Below are 17,505 nucleotides of genomic sequence, written 5' to 3' on the forward strand. Positions count from 1 at the left end.
AGACCGCATGTGTACAGCGTGCAGAACAGTAGCTCAGGACACCCTTCCTGTGCTGGAGCACAGCCAGCCCAGAGAGCTCACAGCGCCCTCCTGAGGACCTGCCCCTTCCTCACCTCCACAGTCACTCGCTCCTCCCAAGCCCCCTGACCTCTAGGCAGGGAGGCCTTTCTGCCCTGCAGATCTAGGCTCAAGTGTCTTCTTTTCGGGGAGGCCATCCCCGGCACACGCACCCCACCTGCTGCCTTTCCCTGTCAGGATCTGTCCTCCTTATCATGTCTCCCACAGGCACTGGAAATGCCGAGCATTTGCCTGGGTTCCTGCTGCCTGTGACACTGTTCTACTCGCAGTCACGCAGGCTGAGTGGCATCAACCATACCCTGAGCTCAGACTGGGGGTGGGGACATGAGGGCTTCAGCTGGCCACACTAATGCCCAGGCCGGTCCCTGCTGGGGCTTCCGAGAAGAGCACGCTCTGTCCTCACACACTGCGTCTCCCCTGCACCCTGCCGTGCAGCCTCAGGAACGGCTGACCTGACAAGGAGGATGGAGCCGCCTTGAGGTCTATGCACTCGTGAGGCCACCGCACTGGGAGCCGGTCTGCGCTCACACCTCCCTGCCGCCTCACCCAGGCTCAATGAGCGCGCTCTCTCACTTGCAATAAAGAAGAGTGACAACTGATCCGTGCAGAAATTGTAACAGGGAATAAGACCCCACCCTCTCCAACCCACACTCACATACTCTGAATCAACTATTTAACTTTAAAATGCAAAAACAGGGGTCTTAAGCAGGATGGAGAAAGGAAATTGGGAGCACAGGGGCCTTGCCGGGGCTCTGGGAGGCTAGTGCCCAGGGCCCAAGGGCGCTCTTCGGGAAAGCAGTGTTCCTAAGAGAGCGCTCACTGCTTTGGTCTGGCTCTCCTGGCATTCTGTGGTCTCTCCCCCTCTGGACATGCGCCCCTGCAGAGTCACCCACACCTCAGGGGGCCTCAGGCCCGGCCAGGCAACTTGCTTTGTCAATAGGGCACAAGGAGAGGTCTGAACACCCATGCTCTGGTCTCCCTCTGAGGCCTGGCTATTCTCAGACCCTCAGTAGGTGATGAGCCCAGACCCTGGGCATGAGAATCAGCCACCATGTACCCATTGGCCCCAGAGGAGCTAGCCCAGGCCCAGTCCCAAAGGATTGCCAGGCTGGCCCCAAAACACACACAACACATTGCTGAGTTATGGCAGTTTGTTACTCAGCAAAAGCTGATTAACAGTCCAAGAAACAAAATTAGGACTAAAAAAAGAATGTCCAAATGTGCAGGAAAGGAAGAAATCGGGAGCCTATCACATATGCTATACCTGGCCTCATCTTTCTCCAGGAGGGCAGGCTGGGTACCAGGCCCAGTCCCTCAGCCCTTGCTAGGCAAGGCATGGCACATGTGGTTTGCAGGGCTCAGCCCTCAAGTTGCCTCGGCCAGTGGGATGTCAGCAGACACGGCCTAGGGGTGGCTGAGGGAACGTACCCCAGTCTCCAGCTTGCACCACTTAGCAGCCCACAGAGTGGAAAATAAAGGGATTGTTATTTTGCCGCACTAAATTTTGGGTGGCCTGTTACCAAGAATTATTGTGGCAAGAGTTATAGCACAGAAAAAGATCTTACCAATTTGTCTACAAATTACAATTGCTTCAGAAATCAATACAGAAAGGAAATCTGAAAAGAACTATATCCTAAGGAGGTTAGGAAGGTTAAAACACTAACATGCTATTTAATAGAATGGCGTAGGGGGAGGACAGGAGGTATAAACAATAATTTCTTAACAGTGTGCAGGCCTCAAGAGCCAATGGGGAAGCAGAAGCAAAGACCCTCCCCTGAAAGAGGAATATGTGTGCACAGTGGGAGGAGACAGTTGGGCTCCACGCTGCCAGAGGCACACATCTGATGTCATGGAACTGATTTCAGAGTCCACCACCACACCATCATTCAGGCAGCAGGCCTGGACTAGCTTCTATGCAGTGCCCACAAGGACACACCTGGGTGGAGGTGAGCGTGGGGTGAACAGTGCAGCCAATCCCCAAAAGCTGTGATGGCAGTGGAGGGCTTCCAGTCCTGGAGCACTGCCCACAGCCCAGGAACGCAGCGGGCAGTGGGAGTGAGCACAGTAGGTAGGGGAACCAGGACCCCTGCTTTCTCCTGGCTGCCCTAGGTACTCACACAGCTCCGCCGTTGCTGAGGGACGCTGAGCTCTTCTGCCGAAGGAAAACGCGGGCTCCTCGGAGCACAGCCGGCTGCGTCTGCTCCAGTGTGGCCTTCAGAGGGTGGAACAGGGATGCGGGGCCCATCTGCAGGGCCGACACGGGGAAGAGGGGGAGCTCTGAGGACACAACTGCCCCTCAGAGACCTGCCCTGACGGCACATCTCAGAGACGCCAGGGCCGGCCCTGTGCCATCCCCACCCTTATGTGTGAGGCAGCCAGGGCCCTGCTCTCAGCCTGGCCTGTAAGCGACATCAGGAAAGTCGTTTCATTTCTTGGAGCCTCAGTTTCCCTACCTACAAAGTGTGGATCCCATTACAAATGGCAAAAAGAGTTGATCTCATCATCAGCTTCGACTGACTGTGGGCCTGCCAGAGCCCTAGATGGAGCAGAATTCTGAGATTTCAGAGCTAGGATGGTGTTTCCAATAGAGTATGGGCACCACAGAGTTCCCATCCCACGGTGAGTAAGTGTCCCTGTAAGCTCTGACCTTTGGATAACTTTCCAGACAGAGTCTGCTTATGGTCACTGAGGGTTTGGCTGTGGGAGCAAGTTGCTATCTTTGAAGGATGACATGCGAAAGACAGGCCCCCAGACATCCCTGTCAGTCACAAGGGGAACAAACCATAACTCGGACCTGTCCGTTTGAACCTGCCCGTGTGAAGAGTAAACGGATTCTTCTTGCAACTCCAAAATCCACCTCCCTCCAGTATTCTTCATCAGTTACTTCTTCTACCACTTAAAAAAGTAGTATTGCCTCTGTTCTCACCCCGCTTAACCTTCTTCCCTGAATTCTAGCTCTCCAAGTAAGGAGCTCCCCATCACCAGCAGGCAGCCAGCTAACAGAAAGCCTTAGGTTATATGGGTTCCTGACTTTGGGGGCCAGAGAGGCAGCTGCAAAAACCTCTCTTTGTCCTTTTCCCCTGCACTCTCTCTAGGAAAGGAATGGTTGTCTGCTGTCCCACAAGTGAAGGTACTCAGAGTTAGCCATTCTGGGAAATCCTGGAACCGGGTACCTGGGACAGGCCTCCTGGAGCTTGGTGAGTCTGGTCTCTGGTGGTTTTGTTCTGTTTGTAGAAGTCAAAGATCATCAGAGCTGCATAGACTTTCCCCACTGTCATTTCATCGGCTGGAGAGAAGAAGGCAAGGGAGAGATCACAGAGCTTGGATTCGGAGGAGAAAGGGGACAGAAGAGCCACAGAAAGCATGAGGGAGAGTGGGTGGGGAAACAGCGCCCCACCGTGAGGACCTCTGGGCACGCCCAGGCAGGAGCATGGAGCTCAGCCAGGAGCCTGAGTGCCCATCCCAGCGGCAGCCACGCTGGCCCTTCACGAAGCGCTTCCGTCTCCTCCCAACAGAGGGGTTGAGTTTAATCTCCAAGCACATCATCCTTTTTGGTATCTCTAACTATTCATGTCTCATGACCTTTCCTCTGAATTTCCGGCAGTAAATCCCCCACACTAGGAACATGGGTGAATTGGTACAACAGAATAAAACCCTGACCGTCTTGTCCCTCAGCCCCTGAGCACCCACTTTAAGCCCATTTTTCCCTGCAGGCGAGCTAAGTCCAGACAGTGAAGAGGCAAGCCCACCTTCCCAAGGCAGCTCGACAGTCGCCCTCACCAGGCCCCCTGCTCTGCCTCTGGAAGGGACACAAGAGGGCCGGGGGGGGAATCTCACCCCCACTTACGTTTATGGGGTGGCACCAGTAAGTCCAGCGTCTTCTGGGGCAGATTGGCCCATACAGAGGAAACCTCCTTCCTCAGCTCTGCGTCACACTGGTGCTGCTTCATGCCCGCTGGTGCCCGACAAGGGTTGGGGGGGGGGGGGAGAGAGACGTTAGGGGCCATCCCACGGCCCCCTGGGGGGACAGCAGAGCTGGTCCTGGGAGGAAGGTGGGGGGAAGAACCGCGCCGGGGAGGCGAGGCAGAGCTCTCCCTGCAGGAGCCGCCCGGAGGGAGAGGCGTGTGAGGTGCATGTTCAAGTGGGCAGACGTGTGCGTGGCGGGAAAGAGGCCGCAGTAGGAATAGGGACGTGTTCCTGCCACGCATCCATCCATTCCGTATTTACTGGGTGCCCACCGAGTGTCAGTACGATGCTAGTTGGTGGAACAGAAACAAAAGAAGCATGGATTAGAAAGCCCCAGAGAGGAAAAGCCGAGTGGTGAGGGGCGAGACCCATCAGGAGGGTGGCAGTTCAGACAGAGACGTGAGGAAAGGTCTCCCGAGAAGGTGGCCTGTGTGTGAGACCCTGCAGGCGGGACAGGAGCAGAAGGTGCAAGGGCCGTGGTGTGTCACACACGTGTGGGAAGGCAAACCTGGTCAGAGGGCGGGGAGGTGCAGCAGGAGACGCTGAGACGCGAAGCCGCAGAGGGTTCTGAGCAGAGGAATGGAATACTCTGGTTTATCTTTTTTAACACTAGGTTTATTAAGGCATAATTTACAGACAATAAAACCCACCCTTTCTAGTTTCCCCACTCTATGAATCTTGACAAGTGCACACACAGCCATGGAGCTACTGCTACAATCAATTCATGGATCCTATACGGCTGCCAGGGTACTGCCAGCCCTTTGTGGCCAGTCCCTTAGGCTCCTCCTGTCCATGCCCATCGCCGCTTCTGTCCCAGCTGTCCTGGCTTCTTCAGAATGTCGTGCAGGTGGTATTGCACACTGTGCTGACTTTTGAGTCTGTCTTCTTTCACTCAGCATGATGCATTTGAGATTAATACATGCAGTGAATGTGTTAGGAATCTGTTTCTTTTGATTGCCAGGTACTATCTCCTTGTTTGGATAGACCACTGTTTGTTTATCCAATCACCGATTGATGGACTTTCAGATTGTTACAGTTTTAGGCAATTATGAATAAAGCAGTAAGCATTTGCATTATGTTTTTCTGGTGGACATACGCTTTCACTTCATCCCGCTTAGGAAAGGGATGGCTGTACCGTATGATAGGAACTGCCAAAATGTTTTCCAAAGGAGCCATTCTACCTTGTATTCATACCAGCAACTCTTAAGAATTCCAGTTTTCTGCATTCTCACAGCACTTACAATTGTCAGTCTAAAAAGCACTTTAACCATTTCAATTGGCATATAGTGTTCTCTTTTTAGGGCTTTGTTTTCGGTTTCTCTAATGATTAATGATACTGACCTTCTTTACAAGTTAGTTTGCTCGCCTTCCCTATGTCTTCTCTGGTGATGTGTCTGTTCAAATCTCTTCCCATGTTTATTGGGTTGTCTATTTTCATATTACTGAGTTGTGAGATGTCTTTATATATTCTGGAAACCAAATCCATGTTAGATATGTGTTTCACAAATATTTTCTCCCTGTCTTTGAGTTGTATTTTCATTTTTCTTATATGTCTTTTGAAGAGCAGAAGTTTTTAATTTGATAAAGTATAGTTTATCAATGTTTTCTTTTGGGGCTCATGCTTTTCATGTCTTAAAAAAAATCTTTGCCCAAACCACATTTGCCAAGATTTTCCTTCCTGTTTTCTTCTAGAGGTTTTATAATTTTACATTTCACATTTACATCTATGATGCATTTCAAGTTAATTTTGGTACAAGGTAAAAGGTACGTGCTGTGCACCTAACTGTGTTCCCATCTCCAACTGTGTTGAAGCCTTACATCCCAATGTGACTGTATTTGGAGATGGTTCCTAGGAGGAATTAAGGTGAAATTAGATTGTAAGGGTGGGACCCTGACCTATGGGATTAATGTCCTCATAAGAAGAGACACCAGAGACCTCACTCACTCTCCGTGTGCTCAGAGTGAAGGCCATGTGCGGGGCACACCGAGAAGCTGGTCACCTACAAGCCAGCAGAACAAGCCCCGGAATGAAACCTACCTTCCTGACCCTTCGATCTTGGACTTCCAGCCTCCAGGCTGCAAGAAATAAATTTTTGTTTTTAAGTCACTCACTTATGGTATCTTTTTATGGCAGCCTGAGGAGACCAAGACAGTAAATGTCAAGATCTTTTTTCGTGAGGGAAGAGGGGCATATAGTTGTGTAAATTTTTTCAGCACTATTTGTTGCCAAGTTTATCTTTTCTCCATTAATTGCCTTTACAACTTCATCAAAAATAAGTTGACTATGTGAGTGTGAGTCTATCTCTGGAGTCTCTACTGTGTTCCACTGACCTACATCTATCACGTCACCATGAGACAGGACATGTCAACATAGCACTATAGAAAGTCTTTGATTCAGGTAGGGTGAGTTTTCCAACATTTTCTTTCTTCAAGATTGTTTTGGTTACTCAAGTTCTTTTGATTTTCCACATAACATTTTAGAACTGATTTATAAATTTCTCCTCAAAAGGCCTGTTGGAGTTTTGATTGGGATAACACTGATTCTATTGATCAATGTGGAAAGAAGTGATTCCAAAGCAATACTGAGTCTTCTGATGCATGAACATGATGATATAGTCCTTGGTTTACTTAGGTCTTCTTTGATTACTTTAGTATTTTGAAACTTGCAGCATACAAATCTTGTGTATCTGTTTTTTAGAATTATCCAGCAATACAGAATTATTTCATGTTTTTGGTATGATTTTAATGGAATTATCTTTCAATTTAAATTGTCATACAGAGAAATACAGTTGCTTTTGGTATACTGACCTTGTATCCTGCAACCTTGCTATACTTATAGTTTTAGTAACACATTTTTTATGGCTTTATTTACTTAGAAATTTATTGTCCCAGTTCTAGAGGCCAGAGGCTAAAAATCAAGGTGTTGGCAGGACTGTGCTTCCTCCAAAGGCTTAAATGAAGAATTCTTCCTTGCTCTTCCAAGCTTCTGGTAGTTCCCAACAGTCTTTGGATTCCAACATTCCTTGGCTTATAGATGCGTCAGTTTTATTAACATTTTATTAGACTCTTTAGGCTTTTCTGTGTAGAGAAGCACGTCAATTGTGAATAGAGGAGGTTTTATTTCTTCCTGTCTGATTGGCACACCTCTTATTTATTTCTCTCTACTCACTATAATAGCAAGGACCTCAATTATGGTGTCACACCAGAATGATGACAGCAGACGTCCCTGCCCTGCTCTTGATCTTAGGGGCAAAGGAGTTAGTCTTTCTCTGTTAAGCATGGTACAAGTTTTCCATAGATATCCTTGATCAGACTGAGGAAGTTTCTTTTAATTTCTAGTCAGTATATACTTTTTTAAAAATCAGGAATGAATTTTGAATTTTGTGAAATGCCTTCTCTGGAGATACTGAGATGATCATACAGTTTTCCTTCTTTGATATCTTAATTTATATTGATTGATTTTTAAACTTGAACCAACCTTCATTCCTGGGATAAACCCTACTTAGGTCACCATGTATTTTTATTACATATAGAGATGCAGTTCACTGACACCGTGTTGAAGATTTTTGTTTCTATACTCATGAGGGATGTTGGTCTGTAACTTTCTTTTCTAATAACGTCTTTGTCCAGCTTTTGTATCAGAATAATGCTGACCTCATAAAATAGGTTGCAGAAATATTCTCTCTTTTTCTATTTTCTGGAAATGTTTGTGTAGAATTGGCATTTCTTCCTCCTTAAATATTTGATAGACTTCACCAGTGTAGTAGCTAACTGGGTTTGGGACTTCTTTGTTGGAAAGCTTATAATTACGAATTTAATTTATTTAATAAACATGCTACTGTTCAGGTTTATTTATTTTTTTTCAGTTGTGTCAAGGAATGTTTCCATTCCATTTAGTTGTTGAAGTTATTGATACAAAGTTGTTCATAAAATCTCCTTTTCTTACATTTAACATCAGCAGGGTCTGTAGTGACTCAGGATCTCTTTGGTCTTCACACTGGTGGTTACCTTCTTCCTCTTCTCCTCCATCAGTCCAGCTAGAGGTGTGTTAATTTTATGGTTTTATTTTTAAACATGGCCATTCTGGCTATCGTGCTGAAGGCAGACTGAAAGGGACACGGGCAGAAACAGACCAGTTAGAGGGCTGCTGTGGCCACGCAGTCAAGAGCTACCGGCGTGGCTTGGACCAGGAGGGTAGAGAAGGGATCATATTCTGGATGCACTTGGAAGGTAGTCGGAGATATGACAAGGAGTCAGGTATGGATCAAGGTAAGAAGAAAAAAGAGTTAAGAATGCCTCCAAAGGTTTTGGCTTGAGCAGCTGGAAGGACAGAGTTCCCACTGACAGAGACCCCAGGGACTATCTGGAGCTCTCACTCGACGAGTGACTTTTGGAGTACCTCCTGGGCCTCCGCATGGAGATGGTGAGAACCTGGTGGGATATACAGGACTGGCGTCCAGGAGGGGGCCTAGACCAAAGATGAAAAATCGGGATTAAAATATTTAATGCCATGGGAATAGGTGAGATGACAAGATGGCAAACAGAATGGTTTGAAGCACACAGTGACATTTAGTGGAGAATAAGAGGATCCAGAAAAAGAGACAGAAAAGGGTATCAAAAAGAAAGGAGTGACAACTGAGAAAAGGCTGAGATAGGTCTGTAGGATAAGGGCTGAGGCTGTGCAGGTCACAGAGGCCCTAACAAAAGCAGCCCCACAAAGTGCTGTGGTGAACATCTGACTGGAGACCAGGAACAAGGAATCAGAGATAATACAGACCCGGCTCTGCGGGAGCAGGTAGCTCTGAGGGAAAGAAGAAAAACAGAAAAATGATGGTGGGGGAAGAACAGAACCTTTTAAAGATGGGAGAAATAACAGTGTACTTATATGTTGATATAAATAACCGAGCAGAAAGAGAAAATAGACAGGGCAAGAAACAGTACAGAATTTCTGGCATGACGTCCTTGGGTAGATGACAAGAACAAGCCCTAGTGTGCGAGGCAGGGACAGAGCTCAAGGGCAGGGAGGAAGACAATGCAGGGGGAGTGGTGCAGGGCCCCTCCGGAGGCTCTGACTTCCTCTGTGCAGGGGAAGCAGTGATGGCATGAGAGTGAAGGCCGGGGACGTGCTGGAGGCCCGCTCTCCTTTGTTGGCACGGACGGCACAGTCCTCTCAGTGAGCTCGGGAGGGGGACTGGGCTCTCTGAGGGGTGGGGAAGCTGCACACAGCCTCTTCACCCTGGAAGGGGGGCTTGCTCATGTGAACATGGGCCAGGCTGTGTTCTGGCTCCAACACTCGCTAGCTCTGGACAAGTCACTTGGTTTCACTGCACCTCAATTTCCTTCCATAAAAACGAGATCATCATAGTGCTAACATGAACGATGGTTATCAGAGGACAAGTTCAGCGCCCAACAGAGGTGCCCCGGGCAGCCATCCTCAGTCCCCTCCAGACCGGCCCCCTCACCCGCTCCCTGAACACCTGCCTGCGGGTGTCCCTCGAGGATGGTCTGACGGCCCTGGCCTGGTGCCCTCCCTTGAGACTGCCTGCTCACCTGGAGCCAATTTGATCTCCAGTGCAGTCCGGATGAGGGCCATCAGCGTGGACGTGAAGTGGACAGTCATGTCTTCATTGGAGATGGGCATGTTCATTCGAACCAGGCGCTGGGAACAAGGGGTCAGGTCAGGGCCAGGCCTCCCTGGGTCTCCCCACCACAGGACTACATGGTCCTTGAGGGCTCTGGAGGCTGGTCCCTGCCCTTGCCCAAGCGAGGTTGGATGGATGGGAGTTTTGCCAGCATTCGCATTCACCCCTGGATCCCCACCCTCATCTGAGCTGAGGATTCTCCTGGCTGCAGAAAAAGTACAAGTCCAGTTAAAGACTGTAGCATGAGGCCATGCCAGAAACCTGGATTCTGAAAGAATATGCAGGTCTTTAGCCAGAGGGTTACCTGCCCACTGAACATGGCTGGAACAAGGGTGTCTAGCCTTGACTGATGAGGAAGGCTGAGGGGCCATAGGACAGCCCACAGACACAAGAGAAGACCCCTGTCTTTACAGCTCTGCCCAGCACCATGTCCCCCACCAGCCTGGAGCACTGGACGGGGCAGGGCAGTGAAGAGCACGGCGCTGAGGTTCAGCTCCCAGTGAGTGGTACCCATCAACCCATGGCTTCTGCCTCTCACCACCCAGCCAGGAGGCCTGGGGCAGACGCTCAGTGCCACTCACCCAAGGCAGCAGGAGGAGCCATAGAGACCAGCTTCCTCTGGTGGGAGGGACCTGGAGAAGATGCACTGCACAGGGCCTCCGGATCAGCCGGCAGCGTGCCGTCCCACAGGAATGCAAGTGCTCCGGAACAGACCAGGGGCAGTGCCTGGCAGCTATGCTCCCTGTTTGCCCATCAGGTGAGCGCCCCTCTTTCCTCTCATTGTTTAAGGCCAGAACAACCTGCACTGCAGTCCTGTGGGCACAGCCAGCAGCCGCCCAGAGCTTGAGGCTCTGAGCTTACGCGATCTCCAGGAGGAAAAGGGTCTTAGATGTGTCTGGGACATCCTGAGCGTGGGAGGTCACCTAGCTACCCAAGTGGAGCCCTAGGGGCACTGTGACCCACCTGTCCTCTCCCAGAAGCCTCTTGTCACCTGCCACAGGACAGTGACTGGGGAAGGGGCACAGAGCCCCTCCCTGGGGTCCGCCAGTCTTCTGCCAACCCTGTCCTCTGCCCCCAGTCCTGCCCCCAGCATCCTGCCTCCAGATCCAATCCTCAGCCTGATGGAGGGCATGAGACATGACCCCAGACTGGCTCCAAATGCTGACAAAGCCCCATGTGGGATATCCAATCAGGGCCCCAGGAACTCATGTGTCACCTGTGTAATGCATACCAGGAAAAATGGCTTCCCAGAGTACAATGTCCCTGCAGACAGCATTAGTGTCGGTGAGAAAGGAACTCCTCTCCAGAGGAGTCAGGGGTCAGGAACTGGCACGGGGGAGGAGCAAGCAGGTCATCTCCAAGGGAGGAGAGCGCCAACCAGGGCACCTTCCACAGAGGCTCCCACCTGCTTGGCCAGGGGTCTCAGGGAGTGGCAGAGAGGCGAGGTGAGGGGCCCCTAGACAAGGCCTGCACCCCAGGCCTAGACCCTCCTGGCCACAGCACCCTCCCCAGCTTGCCACACCCTGAGGCCCTTCACAGCTGGAACCTTGGAGTTGGCCAATGCAGCTTGGAAGAGATCCAGAAGCCACCCATCATGGTCCTGCTGACCACCCTGCCCCAGGTATCAGGGTGGACAGAGCTCTCCTTCTTGGGGACACAGCTAAAGCCTTGCATGCAGGGTGCTGGGCAGGCAGAACACACATGGCAGGCAGGGGAGGGCGGAGGAAGACATCAGAGGCATCTTGTGTTGCTCAGAGGAGCTGCTCAGCAACCAAAAGGCTGTGCTGAGCCAGGTGGCAGGGGCAGGTCCAGGTTCAGAGCATAGAGACAGACAGTGTGGACAGAAGCAGAGAGAGGGAGACGGCAGGAAGGCTCCAGACCCATGCTGGCTGAGCCCAGGTCCCGGTTTGGCTCTGTCTGCTGGGGAGCCCTGGGGGGTAAGGGGGGTGGGACTCTCAGGCAGGTGGGGTGCTGGAGGGGTGGAAGGTGCTTCCATACCAGGAGGAGCGACTGAGGATGATGCATGGGCAGGTGGGAGCAGGCTTGGGGCTGGGTCATGTGACCTGTTAACCCACCTGGGAGAGAGGCCCACAGAGTCCCTCGGGGTACCCCCTCCTTGCAGCTCAGGCCCCTATGCCCCTCAGCAGTGGGGGGAGGAGCCACGAGACCACCTGGGCTCCTCAGGCTGTCCTCACCCTGTGATGGTCCTCTGACACTCCAGGAATGGCAGCAGGGTGCCTTTCCCTGGCATCCCACCCTCTTAATGCCACAGTGCCTCCTTCCCACTGCGGAACCTGTGGAGCCCTGGAGGTGGGTCTCCACTGCACCAGAGGCCCTCCAGGCCCTGCTCCCCCAGAGTCAGACCCTGAGGGCCGGGCGACTACAGCCACGTCGGGCACTTAGGGGACAGAGGAGCCCAGTGAGGCTCTGAACCCAGAACAAAAAGAGCCTCAGTGAAAAAAAACGGGTCTGTCCCCTCACTTCTAGGATAGAGAAGAGGAGGGGAAAAGACAGGTGGGGGCTCTGGCTCCGACCTCCTGAGCCTCCTGGGTACTCTCAGAGGGGTCACCCCTGGGGGGCAAGGGGCTAGTGCACAGACCGCATCGCAGTGTCCATGTCCCTCTGTCTAGGAAAGGAGCGGAGATGGTCAGGGCAGAGGAAAGGGAGAAGCAGCGAGACAGCAGCGCGGCAGACAGACAAGCCCGAGAAGAGAGGGGCAGCCCGCGCGAGCACAGACAGCTTCCGGGGGAGCAGCGCCAGGGTCTACCTTGTAGGCGACACGAGCAGGGCATTTCTTCCCCAGCCCCAAGGGTGGGGACATGTGCTTCAGCATCTCAAACATGTCACTGTAACCGATGCGCCCACTGGAAACCCGGCCCAGAGAGGCAGAGGAGGAGCGGGTCCGCAGCAGGGGTGCGGCAGGAGGGCAGGAGAAGGAAGCAGACAAGAAGACACATCCAGTTAACCAGCGGCAGATTCAACGCCGAAAGTCAAAATGAGTAAAATGAGGGATTTCTCTACTTGACTCGATCCCCTCCTGGCCACCCCCTCCCCCACCAGCCTCACCTCCACACTCCAGCCCCACACAGGGCAGCGGGCAGGGGTGACAACTGAGCTAATGAACATGGAGGGATGAGGAAGGGCTGCATCGGGGCGGCTTTGGGTTATAAACGTCTGATTTTCCACTTTTAGAAACCACAGATAATGCCAAATCAGAAAAGAGCTGTTTCACCATGCCGGGAGAGCTGGTAGACACAGGTGCGTGCCCAAGGAGGCTGGCCTAAGAGCCGTGGCAGACCCATTAGCTTTCCTTAGGGCTCAATTTATTCCAAGTTAGCCTAGAGGCTAAAGAAGTGGAGAAACATCTAAAACAAGCCAGGAAACAAGAGCGGGAGCCACGCTGTCCCTCGGGGAGCACTGAGGCTCTAGAGACGAACTTGGCCAGGGCAAGCCCTGCTCCAAGCCCAGAGACGCCCGAGGCCGGCCCAGGGCAGGGCTGCTGCTGGGAGTCGGGCTGGGCAGGAAATGGAGACTGCAGGGGCGGCGGCGGGGCAGCTGGGGTGGGACGTGACGTGGTGCCCTGTCACGGGAGGGCTGGGACCAGCGTGGGGTACGGCTCCAGATTCAGGGAGCTGTCTGGGAGCCGATGACCATGACTTCCTGAGGAAGACAGGCCACCTGGCCTGAAGCCTCACCTTGACCCCTGGGACACCTGCCCACGGGACCTGCTTGGGGTCCCAGAGACATAGTCCGGTTCAGGCCACCTGAGAGAAAACAGGGACAGCCTCTTCCTGGCATGCGCGTCCACCCCGATGCCTGGCCCCCCTGCCAGGGTTCCCAGCCTCGGTAAGTAGATCGATCCAGAGGTGCAGCAGGGGGCCTGTCCTTGGGCCCCCACTGCCTCTGCCCTTTACTCCCCCAGAGACAAGAAGCCCCTGAGTTGTCGGGCTTTTCCAACCCAGAAGGCCAGCTGTTCCCGGTCTGCTTGTGCCCACATTCCCCTCCTCTGAGCCTTGGCCTTGAGCCTGTCTGACCATCAGCCCACCCTCGAGGCCAGGAGGCACAGCTGAGTGAGAGGCTGCTTCCTTGGCACAGGCAGCACCCGGCCCCGGCCCTGGCCCCCGCCCGGCGGCTAGCCCTCGTGCTCAAGCCCAGCCAGAAAGCTTTGTGCGCACTGCTCACGAGGCTGCCTGGCCCCAGCCAGCTGGAGGGTCGGGGAGCTCAGATGGGGAACCGAAGCGTCCAGGAGGTCAGAGTGCGGGGCAGGACAGGGTGGGAGGAGAGGGGTGCGGTCATCATTCCCAAACCAGGCGGGGAGTGTGTGCTGTGTTTGCATTTCGGGCAGGGAAGAGTATGTCAGATGGAGGCTCTGAAGTTGCAAACCTTGTAGGCCAACCTACGAGGGCAGCTCTTCCCTAAGCCAACGGGTGGCGCAATACAACGCAACAAACTGTACATATCCTTATAATGAATCCGGCAACTGGAAAGGAAATGTCACAGGTTATGGCAACCAAGGCACGATGAGCCCATCCCGCCCGCCCACCCAGCCTGCGACAAGAAGATGTGGCCTTGTACGGTCATGGTGATGGAGCCGGCGGCGGCTTGACAGGCAGCTCCCCACCCGGGCCCCAGGGCTTGGAGCACCCTAGGAGGTGTGACGGTCCCCAGGCAATTTACAGAGCAGGCAGGAGACACTCCATACGAACAAGTGCACTCTTGTCCCAAGTCCCCACTCACACGCACTGCAACCACTGGTCCTCATCAACCCTGGCCCTCCTCACTGACCGTGCGGTAGCCCTCCCCTCACTCCCCAAGTGCCTGAGCCCCAGGAGCCTCTTTGGCCAAGCCTTCTCTCCACACCTGTCTCTCCTGACTGTCCCCACCCCCTGAAAACACCATGGAAATGGCTGGTCCAGTGAAGGACCCACCTCGTCCCAGGGTGAGTGCCCGGCCAACCGATGCCTCTCTCCTCTGCACTGCAGCCACTCTGCCCAGTGGTTCAAATGGTGCTGCATTTACTTCTGGAGAAGAAGAAAGAGGAATCCCTCTCTTTGGCCTCACCTGAGTACTTACTAACTTCCCTGAACACAAGGGGCCACCACACAGGAGCTGGAAGCACGGTGGGTGCCCACAGTCGTCCTGCCCTGGCTCAGAGCCTGTCCCTCGGCTCATCTGCTCTCTTCTGCCATCAAACCCCTCAGATGCTACCAGATGAAAACTGTGGGCCTGAAAATGTCACTGCAATTCAAAAACCGTCCCCACAGTCCATGAAACAGTAAATGCTACCTGTGTAACCCAAGTTCCAAGGCCTTTCTCAGCCTCTCCCAGGTGTCCCTCCAGCCCCCTTGCAATGCATTCTCTCCACGAGACACGCTCAGCCTCCCTCCCCTCTCCCCTCTGCCCCACCCCTGCTCTGCAGCGCAGTCCATCCTGCCCTCTTCAAGCAGGGCTCAGATGCCCCCAGCCAGACATGGCCTCTCCTCCTCGGACACACCCTGGCCTCACACCGTGGCTCCTCTGCTCTCCCACGGCCCTGCTGGGCTGAGAGCTCGCGCCTGCCTCCCGTATGGACACCCAGTCCCCAGCACACAGCAGATGCTCAGGAATGTTTACTGTACAGATGAGTGAACACAGAGATGAACAGATTCCTCACAGTAGGTGTGATTGTGACTCTCCTTTCCAATCTCTGCACTTCCCCATAAGGTGCCGAGGCAACGAAAGGGACAATGAGGGAAGGGAGCACCAGGAAGCAGCAGCTCCATGCCTCCTTAATCTCCCCCCAGCACGCATGTGCACACACACACATGTGCACACACACACTCATGTACACTTGCATGCACCCACACATAGGTGCACACATGCAAATAGGCAATACACTTGTGCAAGCTCACCACCACACATGGATGCTCATGTATGCACACACAAAATGTGTACACATGCAGGTGTGCGTACCTGCCTGAAAACATGCAAACACACATGCTCACATGTATACACTTGGGCACACGTTCACATAGTACAAACACACACACACACGTGAGACCTTGGGAAATTTCATAAAGTTCTGCTGTTTCAAAGTCGCCCCAAGAATAAGGAGACAGCAGAATGGTCACCGGGGAAGTAAAGATGATCACATCCTCGCATCTGTCATGGAGGTCACTACAAGGTTCAAAGCACCCTCAGTCCCGTCCAGGATATGGGGTCTAAACCCACTCTGCTCACCTGTCTCTGCTGGGTCCACCCTGCCCCACCTGTCTGGAGGCAAGCTATGTTTCCAGTCCCAGTACATGTGGGAACAGCCAGCGTGAATGTCAGTTGTGAGCCACAGCTGTGCTGCTTCTGAGCCACAGGTATTGTGCACTATCGGCACGTGCCACCTCTGTGGTAAGGCTCATACTTCGTCACTTGCTCTCCCACAAGCACTTTCATCATCACATCCCTGACTGCCTCTGCCTTCCAGGGAGCCCAGTTTTAGACTCCTGGATTTTAGAAACATTCTGAGTGCTCTCTGCGCATGATCGCGAAGCCGCGGCCAGGCCCGCCTCTTACTGCGAGTGCCCACTACTTGCAGCCTGGATCACACTTACTGTAAATCCCGACTCTGCTCCACCTGTGGCTGACTGCGGAAGTCCTGGGTCTACAGTTCATAAGGTGTAGGAACGTCATTTCCCACTGCAGGCCTGCACTGACCTGCCCTTGCCCTTGAGTCCGAGTCACACCCTATACAGTATCTCTGTTTTTCTGCAACACAAGTCTCCTCTAGAACAAAATGTGTCCAGAGGTAGCAGCATCTCTTTAGACCACAGTCAGGATGACCGTCCTGGAATGAGCCTCAATCCTACCTCAACTCAAGTCTCCCCTGCCCTCTGCCTGATATAGGCCTTGGGGGTGTTCCACCCGCCCTCCCATCTGACTGGGCCTTCCTGGCCACATGAAAATCCCTGAGTGTATGACTGCAAGGGCAATGTGCTGATGCAGCTGGAAAATGACAGGCCTCTCCAAGGCCATAAAAACGGTCTCATACACTGTGACACATGGATAACGGCTGTACTTGTTCTGCACCTTGTGAAAATATTACGTTTTTCAAAATAATGGAAAACACCCAGAGGTGCTGTGGGCCTGCAGGGTTTGTCCAGACCGGGAAGGGCCTCACACGGCACCTTCTGGATCCTCACTGTGATGGGGTTGGGGCTCCTGGGAGGCTGCATGAGGGATGAGGGAACATAGCCAAGCTCCCAGGCCTCAGTCTCAGGGGTCAGAAAGTTCTGGAGCATTCTCCACGCTGAGCTTCAGTTAGAGAAAAACAGGCAGAGGTCAGGCACTCTGTTGGCAGCAGGATGCTCACCACAAGGACACAGGCCGCTACCACACAAGGGTGCCCAGACGCAGAGCTGTGCAAGGAGGAGATGGCCGCCTGGGGGCCCCAAAGAGAAGAGGTGGGAAGTGGCTGAACCCCGGATCCACAGTCTTCTCGTCCCCCTGGAGCACAGGAAGGGATGGCCCACCCATGCACCACTGCACAGTTCCTTCACGTGCATGTCTGCAAGCTCTCAGGCGCCGGGCAGGCCTGGGTCTTACCCAGGAGCCAGGTTTCTTGGCCACTCCGCGTCCTGCATTTTGCCTGTGGAGGGCATGCCCTCAGTAACTACTAAGTAACCCCTCAAGAGAGTGAATGAATAAATGAATGAATGACCAAGTGAATGAGCGAGTGAGGAAGGAACAGACAAATGGGCAGATGGGGAACTCGTCTGCTTTGCTAGCCCAGGGACAGAGGCATGCCATGGTGTGCAGGAACCGCGGGGACCTGCTCTCCAACCCCTGA

At 53.1% G+C, this 17,505-nt stretch overlaps 1 protein-coding gene across 11 annotated transcripts in view; it reads right to left on the reverse strand.

Annotated features, from left to right (window-relative positions):
• Positions 1–17,505, reverse strand: part of CACNA1B (calcium voltage-gated channel subunit alpha1 B) — a 180,455-nt gene that overhangs the window by 14,730 nt on the left and 148,220 nt on the right. For 10 of the 11 annotated variants that reach the window (XM_073220677.1, XM_073220671.1, XM_073220659.1 and 7 more), the window contains 5 exons: positions 12,454–12,550; positions 9,595–9,703; positions 3,926–4,033; positions 3,252–3,364; positions 2,196–2,323 (listed from right to left, as the gene is read on the reverse strand). In XM_073220677.1, coding sequence (XP_073076778.1) covers positions 2,196–2,323; positions 3,252–3,364; positions 3,926–4,033; positions 9,595–9,703; positions 12,454–12,550 — 555 coding nt within the window. Of the gene's footprint in view, positions 1–2,195; positions 2,324–3,251; positions 3,365–3,925; positions 4,034–9,594; positions 9,704–12,453; positions 12,551–17,505 lie in introns of those variants that run through there. The other variant, XR_012124599.1, reaches the window with a different exon arrangement.

The sequence above is a fragment of the Manis javanica genome, chromosome 2, assembly GCF_040802235.1.
Source record: "Manis javanica isolate MJ-LG chromosome 2, MJ_LKY, whole genome shotgun sequence".
NCBI classification, from domain to species: Eukaryota; Metazoa; Chordata; class Mammalia; order Pholidota; family Manidae; genus Manis; species Manis javanica.